This window comes from Salvelinus alpinus, chromosome 36 (assembly GCF_045679555.1).
Source record: "Salvelinus alpinus chromosome 36, SLU_Salpinus.1, whole genome shotgun sequence".
NCBI lineage: Eukaryota > Metazoa > Chordata > Actinopteri > Salmoniformes > Salmonidae > Salvelinus > Salvelinus alpinus.
Window position 1 is genome coordinate 15,497,736 of NC_092121.1, and position 17,136 is coordinate 15,514,871.

The 17,136-nt window shown below is 45.0% G+C and overlaps 1 protein-coding gene across 2 annotated transcripts; it reads left to right on the top strand.

Moving 5' to 3' along the window:
• The first annotated feature begins 229 nt into the window (after positions 1-229).
• On the top strand, positions 230-15,981 carry LOC139564808 (cysteine protease atg4da-like). Of its 2 annotated transcripts, none has more exons than XM_071384649.1 (11): positions 230-347; positions 3,158-3,398; positions 10,744-10,827; positions 10,958-11,131; positions 12,900-13,176; positions 13,278-13,345; positions 13,439-13,587; positions 13,697-13,775; positions 13,862-13,938; positions 14,197-14,316; positions 14,848-15,981. In XM_071384649.1, exons 2-11 carry the CDS (start codon positions 3,164-3,166, stop codon positions 15,031-15,033), a joined length of 1,449 nt encoding a protein of 482 aa, XP_071240750.1. In that variant the 5' UTR covers positions 230-347; positions 3,158-3,163; the 3' UTR covers positions 15,034-15,981. The 2 variants fall into 2 exon arrangements, with proteins under 2 accessions (XP_071240750.1, XP_071240751.1); XM_071384650.1 differs by having other exon boundaries at positions 12,900-13,143.
• The last annotated feature ends 1,155 nt before the right edge of the window (positions 15,982-17,136 follow it).

The window sequence follows — 17,136 nt, forward strand, 5'->3', positions numbered from 1 at the left end:
AGACATAACTTTGACAGACAACTTCTAAATGGATATCAGAGGGGTCTACAACAGGGCCACGTTCAGCAAAACTTTGTCCAACCTTGCAGATAGACATTTCAGGAATAGAGCAATACATAAATCCTTATTCTATACGTTAGAGAGGAATATTTGTTTTACGTAGCATATACATGAAAGTTCCAAAACGTTGCGTCATGCTGAACACGCCGCTGTGGAGGGAGTAAATCAATGGGGGTAAAAGAAACATTGGACCTTTATTGACCAATCACGATACCGAATTCAGACGATTATTTCGTTGACAGTAGTTTGTAAGTGAAACATACAAGATGACAGATATGTAAATAACGGTAAGAGGACAAATTATAACCAACTATAAAGAGCTCAGGAGAGAAGAACAGCTAATGTTAGCTTGTTTACAGAATATAATAAAGACATGGACGTCGTTGGCTTGCTAGATATCGTTAACCCGCTGTCAATTAGCTATTAGCTCACTCACTAGCAAGTTAGCCTACATTGAGTTAGCTTAAGATTTGAAAGCAATATACAATATTTTTGTTAGCTATATTTTTACAATGCAACGTTAGAACACATTCATTCAGCCAGCAAGAAGCTCGTCAGTGACAAATTAATGCCAACGTGCTTGCCATTGGCATTGTGTTGGAAAAAATGTTGACGATTCATCTGTAATGTTGAGACATGTAGTTACCTCAACCCTAGTCGTGTCACTGTAATGTTAGCTGGTTGTCAACACGAATTGTATTACTTACGTTAAACAATTCAGGTGCTGACTTATCACACAACGTATCACAGATTTTTAGCGCTCTATCGATATACAGTGCATTCAGAAAGTATTTAGACCCCTTGACTTTTTCCACATATTGTTACGTTACAGCCTTATTCTAAAGTGGAATAAATAAATGAGCTTCCTCATCAATCTACACACAATACCCAATAATGACAAAGCAAAAACAGGTATTTAGAAATGTTTGCAAATGTATTAAAAATAAAAAACATACCTTATTTACATAAGTATTCAGACCCTTTACTATGAGACTCAAAATTGAACTCCGGTGCATCCTGCTTCCATTGATCATCCTTGAGATGTTTCTACAGCTGGATTGGAGTCCACCTGTGTAAATATCAATTGATTGGACATGATTTGGAAAGGCACACACTTGTCTATATAAGTTTCCACAGTTGACAGTGCATGTCAGAGCAAAAACCAAGCCATGAGGTTGAAGGAATTGTCCATAGAGCTCCGAGACAGGATTATGCCAAGGCACAGATCTGGGGAAGGCTACCTAAACATTTCTGCAGCATTGAAGGTCCCCAAGAACACATTCTTAAATGGAAGAAGTTTGGAACCACCAAGACTCTTCCTAGAGCTGGCCTCTCGGCCAAACTGAGCAATCGGGGGAGAAGGGCCTTGGTCAGGGAGGTGACCAAGAACCCGATGGTCACTCTGACAGAACTCCAAAGTTCCTTTGTGCCGATGGGAGAACCTTCCAGATGAACAACCATCTCTGCAGCACTCCACCAATCAGGCCTTTATGGTAGAGTGGCCAGACTGGAGCAACTCCTCAGTAAAAGGCACATAATAGCCCGGTTGGCGTTCCAAAGAAACAAGATTGTCTGGTCTGATGAAACCAAGATTGAACTCTTTGGCCTGAATGCGAAGCGTCACATCTGAAGGAAACCTGGAACCATCCATACGGTGAAGCATAGTGGTGGCAGCATGCTGTGGGGATGTTTTTCAGCGGCAGGGACTGGGAGACTAGTCAGGATCGAGGAAAGATGAACGGAGCAAAGTACAGAGAGATCCTTGATGAAAACCTGCTCCAGAGCACTCAGGCCCTCAGACTGGGGTGAAGGTTCACCTTCCAACAGGACAATGACCCTAAGCACACAGCCAAGACAATGCAGGAGTGGCTTCGAGACGAGTCTCAATGTCCTTGAGTGGCCCAGCCACAGGCCGGACTTGAACCCGATTGAACATCTCTGGAGAGACCTGAAAATAGCTGTGCAGCAACGCTCCCCATCCAAGCTGACAGAGCTTGAGAGGATCTGCAGAGGAGAATGGGAGAAACTCCCCAAATACAGGGTTGCCAAGTTTGTAGCATCATACCCAAGAAGACTTGAGCCTTTAATTGCTGCCAAAGGTGCTTCAACAAAGCACTAAGTCAAGGGTCTGAATACCTATGTAAATGTCATATTTCGTTAAAAAAAAAATTATATATACATTTGCCAAAATGTCTAAACCTGTTTTTGGTTTGTCGTTATGGGGTATTGTGTTTAGATTGATGAGGGGGGAAAAAACTATTTAATCCAGTTTAGAAAAAGGCTGTAACGTAACAATGTGGAAAAAGTCAAGGGGTCTGAATACTTTTCGAATGCCCTGTAGACTAGCCAGCTATAAAATCTTTCAATGTATATTAAACAGTTGGATACTTGCTACATGCGAAGGCAGATGGAGCTGTACTGTGTGAGTAACTGCATTTTCAGTGTCTGCTGAAAAGAAAGTGCTGCTCCACAATTATTTGCTAGAAGATACTGACCCTACCGTTACGATTGTTTAAACTGAGCTGCACTGGGGTCGGAACGCAATCAGGATTATAACCACAGCAGCCATTATGGAATGGCGTTGAACAACAAAGGAGCTGATTGGCTGACACTGCCATTCGAAAATGGCTACCGTGGTTACTGCTAGCTAGCATACGTTAGTAATAATACATATCCCATCCCTACATTGAGATTTATATTCCGACCCATATCTCGCGCTGGCTCCCCATTGTCTTAATTTAATCATGATTGCGTTTCGACCCCAGTGGAGCTCAGTGTAAACAAGCGTAACGGTAGGGTTGGTATCTTCTAGCAACATTACTATAGTCTATCTATTTGAAAGAAACCCATACATGTCTGAAATTCCTACTGTCATCACAAGCTAGTCACATGCCCTCAGTCTAACTCACTGAGGGGAATAATTCACATGTCATGCAGTTTAACATACGTTTGTAGCTACTTCCTGGAGAGAAGACTTAGTATAAGCTACTATTATGATCTGTGCAGTCAATATCTCTCAGTTTACATCTGAGCTTTGCCCCTGATGGTAATCAAGGTTTCTTCTTGGCTGAATACTCAATGCTGTGTCCACTCTCAGGTTGATATGGCGATAAGGAAACGACCTCCAGACAGTTGGTCAAGCCCAGTAGTCATGAATCCCAGTTCTCCCTGTGAGGGCCAGAGCCCTGAGGGTGACCCTCCAGACGATTGGTTCCACCTTTCCACCATGTCTCTGGGTACTCAGGGCTCTGATGGGAGCCGGGATGACCCAGAGGAACATGAGAAGAGAGGCAGACTCAAGTCCAAGTTGGTGTCAGCATGGAACAATGTCAAATATGGTATGTGTGCCTAAAACCGTTTTGACCTAACAGTGACCAGTCACTTAAAAATATATATATATATTTCACCTTTATTTAACCAGGTAGGCCAGTTGAGAACAAGTTCTCATTTGCAACTGTGACCTGGCCAAGATAAAGCAAAGCAGTTCGACACATACAACAACACAGAGTTACACATGGAATAAACAAACATACAATCAATAATCCAGTAGAAAAAGTTTATATACAGCATGTGCAAATGAGGTAGGATAAGGGAGGTAAGGCAATAAATAGGCCATGGTCGCAAAGTAATTACAATATAGCAATTAAACACTGGAATGGTAGAATGTGCTGAAGATGAATGTGCAAGTAGAGATACTGGGGTGCAAAGGAGTGAGATAAATAAATAAATACAGTATGGGGCTGAGGTAGTTGGATGGGCTATTTACAGATGGGCTATATACAAGTGCAGTGATCTGTGAGGTGCTCTGACAGCTGGTGCTTAAAGCTTGTGAGGGAGATAAGAGTCTCCAGCTTTAGGGATTTTTGCAGTTCGTTCCAGTCATTGGCAGCAGAGAACTGGAAGGAGAGGCTGCCAAAGGAATAATTGGCTTTGTGGGTGACCAGTGAGATATACCTGCTGGAACATGTGCTACGGGTGGGTGCTGCTATGGTGACCAGTGAGCTGAGATAAGGCGGGGCTTTACCTAGCAGAGACTTGTAGATGACCTGGAGCCAGTGGGTTTGGCGAGGGCCAGCCAACGAGAGCGTACAGGTCGCAGTGGTGGGTAGTATATGGGGCTTTGGTGACAAAATGGATGGCACTGTGATTGACTGCATCCAATTTGTTGAGTAGAGTGTTGGAGGCTATTTTGTAAATGACATCGTCGAGGATCGGTAGGATGGTCAGTTTTACGAGGGTATTTTATTTATTTATTTTATTTCACCTTTATTTAACCAGGTAGGCTAGTTGAGAACAAGTTCTCATTTGCAACTGCGACCTGGCCAAGATAAAGCATAGCAGTGTGAACAGACAACAACACAGAGTTACACATGGAGTAAACAATAAACAAGTCAATAACATAGTAGGGGGAAAAAAAAGAGAATCTATATACAATGTGTGCAAAAGGCATGAGGAGGTAGGCAATAAATAGGCCATAGGAGCGAATAATTACAATTTAGCAGATTAACACTGGGGCAGTGGTGGGCCGTCAGGGCCTGCAAGGCCTTCTCTGCTGGCCTAAACATCATCAGAATATAATTTTTTTTTAAAATATATTTTCCCACAAATATGTATTAAATTATTCCCCAGAGTAAGAGTTATACTCTTCATTTCATAGCTTTCCTCTTGGTTGCACTGCTTCCAGCCCCAGGTTGAGATTTGGAGGGCTGGTCTTTATGTTAGATCTTTTATCCAATCATATTCAGCCATCATGTGTTGCCAGGGGTCTAAAATCTGCCCTCAGGCCTTCAGAATCAACAGTGCGGGCGCTTGTAGCTTAAAGTGAATGGAAATTAAAATTTTGTGTCAACCAATCAGCTTTAGAGTTGGCTATTGTACGCCTGCTGGCTGGCTCCAGTGTTACACAGGAGCCAGCTAGCAGGCGTAGTGCGTCCACGTCTTTTGATTGGATTACCAATATTGAGAGGCAGGTCCTATGGGCAGGTCTATGCAGATCTAGGAAACTGAATTTGATAAACGAATTAATTCGCATTCTACTAAGCTGTTTTTTCAACCCACAATGGCGGAAGGAGGAGAAGATATCGATTTGGTCGAGGATATAATTATAACGCCATTCTCAAGACGAACTTTTCAAGAAAAGTTAGACATTGTAAGGAGAGGTCGCCCGACGCCACAAAGCCTGTCACAGGCGGGAAAGGGGTTCGTTCGCTCGCCACTTTCAAAGTTTCAACTACGAGCGCTGTCAATGGCTCACAGGCTCCGAGAAGCACTGCAAACTGTACTGCTGGGAATGCCTATTATTTGCAAGTGATCGATTTGGTGTTTGGAGCCACACTGGCTTTGCAAACTTGAGTTGTCTGTTAAACACTGTTTACCCAAAAATGTCAATTTGTCAATTTCAAGGTGACGCAACGCCTGGTTATACTGCGTTTCTGTCTAAATGTATAGTGTCTAGAGCCATGGCATAATGATGGTAATAAGAGGTGGATTAATTCGGGTGGGACTGTGTAGTACCTCACTGAAGGCCTAGGCCCCAGGCCCACGGCACGCCACTGCACCGGGGTGATAAATCATCAGATGATCATGTGCAAATAGAGATACTGGTGTGCAAAAGAGCAGAAAAGTAAATAAATGAAAACAGTATGGGGATGAGGTAGGTAAATTGGGTGGGCTATATACCGATGGACTATGTACAGCTGCAGGGATCGGTTAGCTGCTCAGATAGCAGATGTTTAAAGTTGTTGAGGGAGATAAAAGTCTCCAACTTCAGAGATTTTTGCAATTCGTTCCAGTCGCAGGCAGCAGAGAACTGGAAGGAAAGGCGGCCAAATTAGGTTTTGGCTTAAGGGATGATCAGTGAGATACACCTGCTGGAGCGCGTACTACGGGTGGGTGTTGCCATCGTGACCAGTGAACTGAGATAAGGCGGCGCTTTACCTAGCATAGCCATGTAGATGACCTGGAGCCAGTGGGTCTGACGACGAACATGCAGCGAGGGCCAGCCGACTAGAGCATACAGGTCGCAGTGGTGGGTGGTATAAGGTGCTTTAGTAACAAAACGGATGGCACTGTGATAAACTGCATCCAGTTTGCTGAGTAGAGTATTGGAAGCTATTTTGTAGATGACATCGCCGAAGTCGAGGATCGGTAGGATAGTCAGTTTTACTAGGGTAAGTTTGGCGGCGTGAGTGAAGGAGGCTTTGTTGCGAAATAGAAAGCCGACTCTCGATTTGATTTTGGATTGGAGATGTTTGATATGAGTCTGGAAGGAGAGTTTGCAGTCTAGCCAGACACCTAGGTACTTATAGATGTCCACATATTCTAGGTCGGAACCATCCAGGGTGGTGATGCTAGTCGGGCGTGCGGGTGCAGGCAGCGACCGGTTGAAAAGCATGCATTTGGTTTTACTAGCGTTTAAGAGCAGTTGGAGGCCACGGAAGGAGTGTTGTATGGCATTGAAGCTCGTTTAGAGGTTAGATAGCACAGTGTCCAAGGAAGGGCCAGAAGTATACAGAATGGTGTCGTCTGCGTAGAGGTGGATCAGGGAATCGCCCGCAGCAAGAGCAACATCATTGATATATACAGAGAAAAGAGTCGGCCCGAGAATTGAACCCTGTGGTACCCCCATAGAGACTGCCAGAGGACCGGACAACATGCCCTCCGATTTGACACACTGAACTCTGTCTGCGAAGTAGTTGGTGAACCAGGCAAGGCAGTCATTAGAAAAACCGAGGCTACTGAGTCTGCCGATAAGAATATGGTGATTGACAGAGTCGAAAGCCTTGGCCAGGTCGATGAAGACGGCTGCACAGTACTGTCTTTTATCGATGGCGGTTATGATATCGTTTAGTACCTTGAGCGTGGCTGAGGTGCACCCGTGACCGGCTCGGAAACCGGATTGCACAGCGGAGAAGGTACGGTGGGATTCTCCGCTGTGCAATCTGTTTGTTGACTTGGCTTTCGAAGACCTTAGATAGGCAGGGCAGGATGGATATAGGTCTGTAACAGTTTGGGTCCAGGGTGTCTCCCCCTATGAAGAGGGGGATGACTGCGGCAGCTTTCCAATCCTTGGGGATCTCAGATGATACGAAGGAGAGGTTGAACAGGCTGGAAATAGGGGGTGCGACAATGGCGGCGGACAGTTTCAGAAATAGAGGGTCCAGATTGTCAAGCCCAGCTGATTTGTATGGGTCCAGGTTTTGCAGCTCTTTCAGAACATCTGCTATCTGGATTTGGGTAAAGGAGAAGCTGGGGAGGCTTGGGTGAGTAGCAGCGGGGGGGGCAGAGCTGTTGGCCAGGGTTGGAGTAGCCAGGAGGAAGGCATGGCCAGCCGTTGAGAAATGCTTGTTGAAGTCTTCGATTATCACGGATTTATCGGTGGTGACCGTGTTACCTAGCCTCAGTGCAGTGGGCAGCTGGGAGGAGGTGCTCTTGTTCTCCATGGACTTTACAGTGTCCCAGAACTTTTTGGAGTTAGAGCTACAGGATGCAAATTTCTGCTTGAAAAAGCTGGCCTTTGCTTTCCTGACTGACTGCGTGTATTGGTTCCTGACTTCCCTGAACAGTTGCATATCGCGGGGACTATTCGATGCTATTGCAGTTCGCCACAGGATGTTTTTGTGCTGGTCGAGGGCAGTCAGGTCTGGAGTGAACCAAGGGCTATATCTGTTCTTAGTTCTGCATTTTTTGAACGGAGCATGCTTGTCTAAGATGGTGAGGAAGTTACTTTTAAAGAATGACCAGGCATCCTCAACTGACGGGATGAGGTCAATATCCTTCCAGGATACCCGGGCCAGGTCGATTAGAAAGGCCTGCTCGCAGAAGTGTTTTAGGGAGCGTTTGACAGTGATGAGGGGTGGTCGTTTGACCGCGGACCCGTAGCGGATACAGGCAATGAGGCAGTGATCGCTGAGATCCTGATTGAAGACAGCAGAGGTGTATCTGGAAGGCAAGTTGGTCAGGGCGATCAATTCACAGATGGTGTCCAGGGCACAGCTGGGAGCTGAGGGGGGTCGGTAGCAGGCGGCAACAGTGAGAGACTTATTTCTGGAGAGATTCATTTTTTAAATTAGAATTTCGAACTGTTTGGGCATAGACCTGGAAAGTATGACAGAACTTTGCAGGCTATCTCTGCAGTAGATTGCAACTCCTCCCCCTTTGGCAGTTCTATCTTGACGGAAAGTGTTATAGTTGGGTATGGAAATCTCAGAATTTTTGGTGGCCTTCCTAAGCCAGGATTCAGACACGGCAAGGACATCAGGGTTGGCAGAGTGTGCTAAAGCAGTGAGTAAAACAATCTTAGGGAGGAGGCTTCTGATGTTGACATGCATGAAACCAAGGCTTTTTCGATCACAGAAGTCAACAAATGAGGGTGCCTGGGGACATGCAGGGCCTGGGTTTACCTCCACATCACCCGAGGAACAGAGGTGTAGTAGGATGAGGGTGCGGCTAAAGGCTATCAAAACTGGTCGCCTAGAGCGTTGGGGACAAGGAATAAAAGGAGCAGATTTATGGGCGTGGTAGAATATATTCAGGGCATAATGTGCAGACAGGGGTATGGTGGGGTGCGGGTACAGCGGAGGTAAGCCCAGGCACTGGGTGATGATAAGAGAGGTTGTATCTCTGGACATGCTGGTTATAATGGGTGAGGTCACCGCATGTGTGGGAGGTGGGAAAAAGGAGGTATCAGAGGTATTAGGAGTGGAACTACGGGCTCCATTGTGAACTGAAACAATGATAACTAACCCGAACAACAGTATACAAGGCATATTGATATTCGAGAGAGACATATAGTAAGGCATAAAGTAATCGCAGGTCTTGATTGGGAGAGCTAGCTAAAACAACAGGTGAGACAACAGCAGCTAGTCAGCTAACACAACAACAGCAGGTAAAATGGCGATGACTAGGCAGAGAGGGTCGGATTAACTACACACAGAGCCTGAGTTCGCGGCTGGGGCCGACAGATAAACACAAATAAACAGAATGGAGTACTGTGATTAATGGACAGTCCAGCAGGCATCAGCTATGTAGCCAAGTGATCATAGTGTCCAGGGGGGAGCAGTGGATGGAGCAGGGAAGCCGTCACCACGCTAGCACGCGGCGTTTAAAGTTAGTAGCCCGGGGGTGGTCTGCTCAGACGGAGGCCGGTTGAGGGCACAGCGGATGGAGTATTCGTCGGCAGACCAGACGTGGTGGTGCGGCGGGGCGCCGTGTCGACAGAGAATTCAAGCCAGATGGCGAAAGAGGTATTGTAGAATTTTGTTTGCTAACTGGTGCTAGCTTCGTGGCAGTGGCGTTAGGGGATAGGTTCGGTACTGGGTGCCACGGAGGGTGCAAGCTAGCTGTGAGGATCAGAAGTAGTGGCTCAGGGATTACGGCAGGAATCCGGCGTTGTTGTGGAGAGACAGTCCGATGCTGGTAGATTGGCGAGTAATATCCAGGCTAAGAACAGGGCTGGTGTCTGTGCAGAAGGTAAAAGTGACTAAATAGCTTGTAGCTGATTAGCTGGTTAGCTACTGGAGGTTCTTGAATGTGTTCCAAAGTTAAAAATAATAGCGATTCCGTATCACGTTGGGTGAGGCAGGTTACCGGAAGGTATAATCGAATTAAAAATCGAAAAGAGATAGATTTTTTTTATTTGTATATATACAAAAAATACGAAAAATACAAAAGTACACGGGAGGACGGACAAAACACGCCTACACTGCTACGCCATCTATGTTTGGCAGCATGAGTGATGGATGCTTTGTTGCGAAATAGGAAGCCGATTCTAGATTTAATTTTGAATTGGAGATGTTTAATGTGAGTCTGGAAGGAGAGTTTACAGTCTAACCAGACACCTAGGTATTTGTAGTTGTCCACATATTCTAAGTCAGAACCGTCCAGAGTAGTGATGCTGGACGGGCGGGTGCGGGCAGCGATCGGTTGAAGAGCATGCATTTAAGAGCCGTTGGAGGCCACGGAAGGAGAGTTGTATGGCATTGAAGCTCGTCTGGAGGTTAGTTAACACAGTGTCCAAAGAAGGGCCAGAGGTATACAGAATGGTGTCGTCTGCATAGAGGTGGATCAAAGAATCACCAGCAGCAAGAGCGTCATCATTGATGTATACAGAGAAGAGAGCTGGCCCGAGAATTGAACCCTGTGGCACCCCCATAGACTGCCAGAGGTCCGGACAACAGGCCCTCCGATTTGACACACTGAACTCTATCAGAGAGAAGTAGTTGGTGAACTAGGCGAGGCAATAATTTGAGAAAGGTTCACCCATGACCAGCTCTGAAACCAGATCGCATAGCGGAGAAGGTAAGGTGGGATTCGAAATGGCCGGTAATCTTGGCTTTCGAAGACCTTAGAAAGGCAGGTTAGGATAGATATAGGTCTGTAGCAGTTTGGGTCTTGAGTGTCTCCCCCTTTGAAGAGCGGGATGACCGTGGCAGCTTTCCAATCTATGGGAATCTCAGACGATACGAAAGAGAGGTTGAACAGGCTAGTAATGGGGGTTGCAACAATTTCGGCAGATAATCTTAGAGAGGGTCCAGATTGTCTTTCCCAGCTGATTTGTAGGGGTCCAGATTTTGCAGCTCTTTCAGAACATCCGCTATCTGGATTTGGGTGAAGGGGAAATGGGGGAGGCTTGGGCGAGTTATTGTTTGTAATTTTATAGTTTGTTTTCCTTTGCCCATCCAGGCTGGTCGTTCAAGTCAAAGGCCCGCTTCAGCAAGACCTCTCCTCTGACCATGCTTGGACAGTCTTATCTGCTCAGTCATGGAGGTGAGAGATGTTCTGTTGGTTGGGTAACTCCACCCTTTTAAAAAGACCCACACCTAATGGTAAACTGGTATGTAACTGGATTTGAGAAAATTGTATATTCAAGGCCAGTGTCTGTCCTTTGATTTGTCAGTGGAGAGGGAGTGCTTTCGCCGGGCCTTTGCCACTCTGCTGTGGCTGACGTACAGGCGGGGCTTCCCACAGCTGGATGGTTCCTCTCTGACCACAGACAGTGGGTGGGGCTGCATGCTGCGCAGTGGACAGATGCTCCTGGCACAGGGGCTGCTGCTACACCTGCTGCCGCCAGGTAAAAGAAAAAACACACTTGTGCACGTGGGTCACACGCACACACATATACAGTGGGGCAAAAAAGTATTTAGTCAGCCACCCATTGTGCAAGTTCTCCCACTTAAAAAGATGAGAGAGGCCTGTAATTTTCATCATGGGTACACTTCAACTATGACAGACAAAATGAGAAGAAAAAAATCCAGAAAATCACATTGTAGGATCTTTAATAAATTTATTTGCAAATTATGGTGGAAAATAAGTATTTGGTCACCTACAAACAAGCAAGATTTCTGGCTCTCACAGACCTGTAACTTCTTCTTTAAGAGGCTCCTCTGTCCTCCACTCGTTACCTGTATTAATGGCACCTGTTTGAACTTGTTATCAGTATAAAAGACACCTGTCCACAACCTCAAACAGTCACACTCCAAACTTCACTATGGCCAAGACCAAAGAGCTGTCAAAGGACACCAGAAACAAAATTGCAGACCTGCACCAGGCTGGGAAGACTGAATCTGCAATAGGTAAGCAGCTTGGTTTGAAGAAATCAACTGTGGGAGCAATTATTAGGAAATGGAAGACATACAAGACCACTGATAATCTCCCTCGATCTGGGGCTCCACGCAAGATCTCACCCCGTGGGGTCAAAATGATCACAAGAACGGTGAGCAAAAATCCCAGAACCACACGGGGGGACCTAGTGAATGACCTGCAGAGAGCTGGGACCAAAGTAACAAAGCCTACCATCAGTAACACACTACACCGCCAGGGACTCAAATCCTGCAGTGCCAGACGTGTCCCCCTGCTTAAGCCAGTACATGTCCAGGCCCGTTTGAAGTTTGCTAGAGAGCATTTGGATGATCCAGAAGAAGATTGGGAGAATGTCATATGGTCAGATGAAACCAAAATATAACTTTTTGGTAAAAACTCAACTCGTCGTGTTTGGAGGACAAAGAATGCTGAGTTGCATCCAAAGAACACCATACCTACTGTGAAGCATGGGGGTGGAAACATCATGCTTTGGGGCTGTTCTTCTGCAAAGGGACCAGGACGACTGATCCGTGTAAAGGAAAGAATGAATGGGGCCATGTATCGTGAGATTTTGAGTGAAAACCACCTTCCATCAGCAAGGGCATTGAAGATGAAACGTGGCTGGGTCTTTCAGCATGACAATGATCCCAAACACACCGCCCGGGCAACGAAGGAGTGGCTTCGTAAGAAGCATTTCAAGGTCCTGGAGTGGCCTAACCAGTCTCCAGATCTCAACCCCATAGAAAATCTTTGGAGGGAGTTGAAAGTCCGTGTTGCCCAGCAACAGCCCCAAAACATCACTGCTCTAGAGGAGATCTGCATGGAGGAATGGGCCAAAATACCAGCAACAGTGTGTGAAAACCTTGTGAAGACTTACAGAAAACGTTTGACCTCTGTCATTGCCAACAAAGGGTATATAACAAAGTATTGAGATAAACTTTTGTTATTGACCAAATACTTATTTTCCACCATAATTTGCAAATAAATTCATTAGAAATCCTACAATGTGATTTTCTGGATTTTTTTTTCTCATTTTGTCTGTCATAGTTGAAGTGTACCTATGATGAAAATTACAGGCCTCTCTCATCTTTTTAAGTGGGAGAACTTGCACAATTGGTGGCTGACTAAATACTTTTTTGCCCCACTGTACATACATACAGGTACATGTTTCCAGTAGCATCTCAAAGTATGTCCTGAGTAACACACTACTACAGTTTATCACTACTTAGCCTTGTCCCTTGTCTCTCTATTGTTGCCAGGCTGGATCTGGCTCTCTGCCAACCATGTGTCCAAAGATGACATGGAGGTACAGGAGTCTCGCTCCTTGGGTCCAGAGTTGACGAAGAAGGGAAGGAGGAAGAGCATAGTGTCCTTCCTGGAGAGCCAGACTGAGGTCACTCACAGACGGGTGGTGTCCTGGTTTGGGGATCATCCCATCGCCCCGTTCGGGCTGCATCAGCTGGTGGAACAGGGCACAAGCTCAGGGAAGAAGGCAGGGGACTGGTATGGCCCCTCCTTTGTAGCACACATACTTCGGTGAGAACTTAGAATCTAAACCTGCCCCCCCCCCCCCCCAGCCATCTGCATTCCATACAATACATCTTCCCTTAGTGATGTGGGTTGTCTGTTTGTTTTAGTCTGGCTGTTGACGCAGCATCAGCAGAGGTGTCCAATCTGACAGTGTATGTAGCACAGGACTGCACTGGTGAGTGTTCCCTTGTTATCTCATTCCCACTATTTGGCAGGGCACCCATCAGACCATAGTAATAGGTTGTATCATTATGTGGTTCCTGTGTAGTGTACATAGATGACGTGGTGAGGCTGTGTGAGAGACCTCTATCTGAGGGCTCCACAGGACCCAGTCCAGCCTGGAAGTCTGTCATCATCCTGGTCCCTGTGCGCCTGGGAGGAGAAGTCCTCAACCCCACCTACATTAAATGTGTCAAAGTATGTGTCAAGTCAGAGTAACATGCTAGAGACATGCACACAGACACTGACAACAACAAAACACAGTGAGAGATTGGTAAACCATTCTTGTGTTTTTATCTTTCCAAAGAATCTCTTGAGGTTAGAATGCTGCATTGGAATCATTGGTGGCAAACCCAAGCATTCTCTGTTCTTCGTTGGGTACCAAGGTAGGTGTATGGTCTTCCTGTTGTCATTCTGTAATTTTACAGTCCTTGTACCCTCACTCTGACCATGCTCATGTCTCCTGTGCTAGACGAACAGCTGTTGTGCTTGGACCCCCACTACAGCCAGTCCACAGTGGATATCACACAGGATAACTTCCCCTTAGAGGTAATGGAAGGCGCTCTCTTCCTGTTTTGGCTGTGTTTGCAAACCCTATACATTATTCTATATCCATGACACTAGACCAGGTCCTAGACCAAGATTGTATCTCGGTCTAGCAGTGTAACACTAAGCCACTTATTTACCGACCTGTCTGTGCCTGTTGGCGACGCTTTCGTGACACAATCAAGATAAAATCTCGGTCTAGAAACTGGGCTATCCACCATCTCTCGCCTTAATGGGGACTTCTCTCCACTCCCCCTGCAGTCATTTCACTGTAAGTGTCCCAGGAAGATCTCCTTCAGTCGCATGGATCCCAGCTGCACTATAGGCTTCTATGCCAAGAGCCAGAAGGAATTTGAGTTACTGTGCTCAGCTGTTAACACGGTATGTGGGACACACACACACAGGCAATATTGCTGCTACTATTTATTATTTATCTAAGCTATACTGTATATTATTTTTGTGTATATATTTCCAAACATAAAAATTCCAAACATTAAAATTGTTATTTTGTTACTACTTTGTATTACTTACTGTGTATTATTTTTATAAATGGGTATTGCACTGTTGAGGAAAGCTTGCAAGTAAGCATTTCACTGTACCGTTTACACCATGTATCCTGTGAATGTGACCAACTTGATTTTATTTGTGGTGTCCATGTCAGGGGAATAGGCTGGCTATGGATTTGAACCCTGGACAAGATGCTGTTGTTTACTCTTGAGATCAAATATACATATATGAAGAGTATGCTGTATAACTGATGCAGAACATGTTTTAGTTGCAAGGAGCCAAGTACATTATTGCTTTTACAGTATGTTGCAATACAGTCATTGGTTAATGGTTAAATTGAGATGAGGGGAAATATAAGAGCTCTCCTAGAGATGGTTCTCTCATTCATCTCTTTCTCTTCCCCAGGCTCTCTCATCATCAACAGAAAAGTACCCCATCTTCACCATTGCAGAGGGTCAGGGACAGGATGGGGGGCAGGAGGATGAGAGCGATGCACCCCCAAACGCTATCACCCACATCCTGACCAAGGATAAGGCGAGGCTGAGAAGGACCAATAACAGCAACAGCATGGATGAGTTTGTGTTATTGTGAACTAACGTAGCAGGTATAAAAGTTCTAAGCTAGGTTGAATTAGCTGTATCCCTGAAAACTGGAACATCCGGTTGTTGGCAACTCCGATAAGGGTGCTGTGAACAGACTGACTGAATGTGCCCTGAGTGGCCAGCAGGGAACATAATTCACATACCAACTCATACACACGGTTACTGAACTGAGCTTTATCAGTGGCAGCTACTGACGGGGCACATGCTCCAGCATTAGCCTTTATCCCCAACCTCCACAGGCAATAAACAGGCTGGGTGAGGTGTTGCTGAATAGAACAGGCCAATGACACTATTCTTGTGTATTTATTAGTTTGGTCTAATTATTTGTTTTAAGGGGACGTGTTTATGAATGTAACAATGTTTTTAAATGAAGGTTTCTCTATAATTGTTTTTAATTTAAGGTTTTGATATTAGTATGGTTTTGAGGTTCTTACGTTAAATAACCTGCCTTCAACTTCGTTGTTTACTATTCTACATGAAGTCATGGGTGACTGTATGCCTGGCTGAAAGACACTAACTGACCCTATTTCATCATTGTGTAGATAGGCTGCTCATCCCATAGTCCTCTCCACTACAACCTTTTGTTGAACTACTTTGTCCAGCATTAGACTCTGAGCTGCTGTTTGACGTCATGTGACAGGATGTCTGCTCTGTGAATGGATTAGGAAATTGGATTCCTTAGACCTTGTGACGTGCACATGGAACCGGTGAAGGAATCAATTTGTCTTCTTAGAGATGTTGGTTTTATGTGGTTGAGTGGGGAGAGTATAAAATAATAATTTTAAAATTGCTATCAGTCAATTAAGAGGCACATTCTGAGCGATATGGGGTTGCATTTGCCCTGTTTTTTTTTTTATTAATATTTTTTACATGGAAAAAGAGTAGCACAATGCATTCAATAAAAGCTCAGTAAAAATAAATAAATCACTCAACTTCATCAGACTGATTTCGTTTAGGCCATACAAATTTGAATGACATGTTTAACGGATACCCTGCAGTGCTTCTACATTGCTTGTTATTTGGGGTTTTAGTCAGGGTTTCTGTATAGCACTTTGACCTGCTGATGTAAAAAGGGCTTTATAAATACATTTGTTTGATAACTGAAGAGGGGTTTCTCCCCACCCAAAGAATCTGAAAATTCTACTGAAAAATGTAACGATTATAGCTAAAATAATGTCCTTGAGCTTCTAGTAAAAAGACACGCCACTTCCTCTTGGATTATGGCTGAACTATGCCTCTTTTAGCTTCCCCAAGAGGCTAACATCTCTTGATTAGGTCGCTAGGAGTTGAATTAAGGTCGTTATAGTATTTTAACAAGAAGATCCACATTTAAAAAATAAAAATACATTTGGAAAGGGACCTAACAATGTTAGTATTTTTGGTTTATTGGAAAAATACAGTGGGGAGAACAAGTATTTGATACACTGCCGATTTTGCAGGTTTTCCTACTTACAAAGCATGTAGAGGTCTGTAATTTTTATCATAGGTACACTTCAACTGTGAGAGACGGAATCTAAAACAAAAATCCAGAAAATCACATTGTATGATTTTTAAATAATTCATTTGCATTTTATTGCATGACATAAGTATTTGATCACCTACCAACCAGTAAGAATTCCGGCTCTCACAGACCTGTTAGTTTTTCTTTAAGAAGCCCTCCTGTTCTCCACTCATTACCTGTATTAACTGCACCTGTTTGAACTCGTTACCTGTATAAAAGACACCTGTCCACACACTCAATCAAACAGATTCCAACCTCTCCACAATGGCCAAGACCAGAGAGCTGTGTAAGGACATCAGGGATAAAATTGTAGACCTGCACAAGGCTGGGATGGGCTACAGGACAATAGGCAAGCAGCTTGGTGAGAAGGAAACAACTGTTGGCGCAATTATTAGAAAATGGAAGAAGTTCAAGATGACGGTCAATCACCCTCGGTCTGGGGCTCCATGCAAGATTTCACCTCGTGGGGCATCAATGATCATGAGGAAGGTGAGGGATCAGCCCAGAACTACACGGCAGGACCTGGTCAATGACCTGAAGAGAGCTGGGACCACAGTCTCAAAGAAAACCATTAGTAACACACTACGCCGT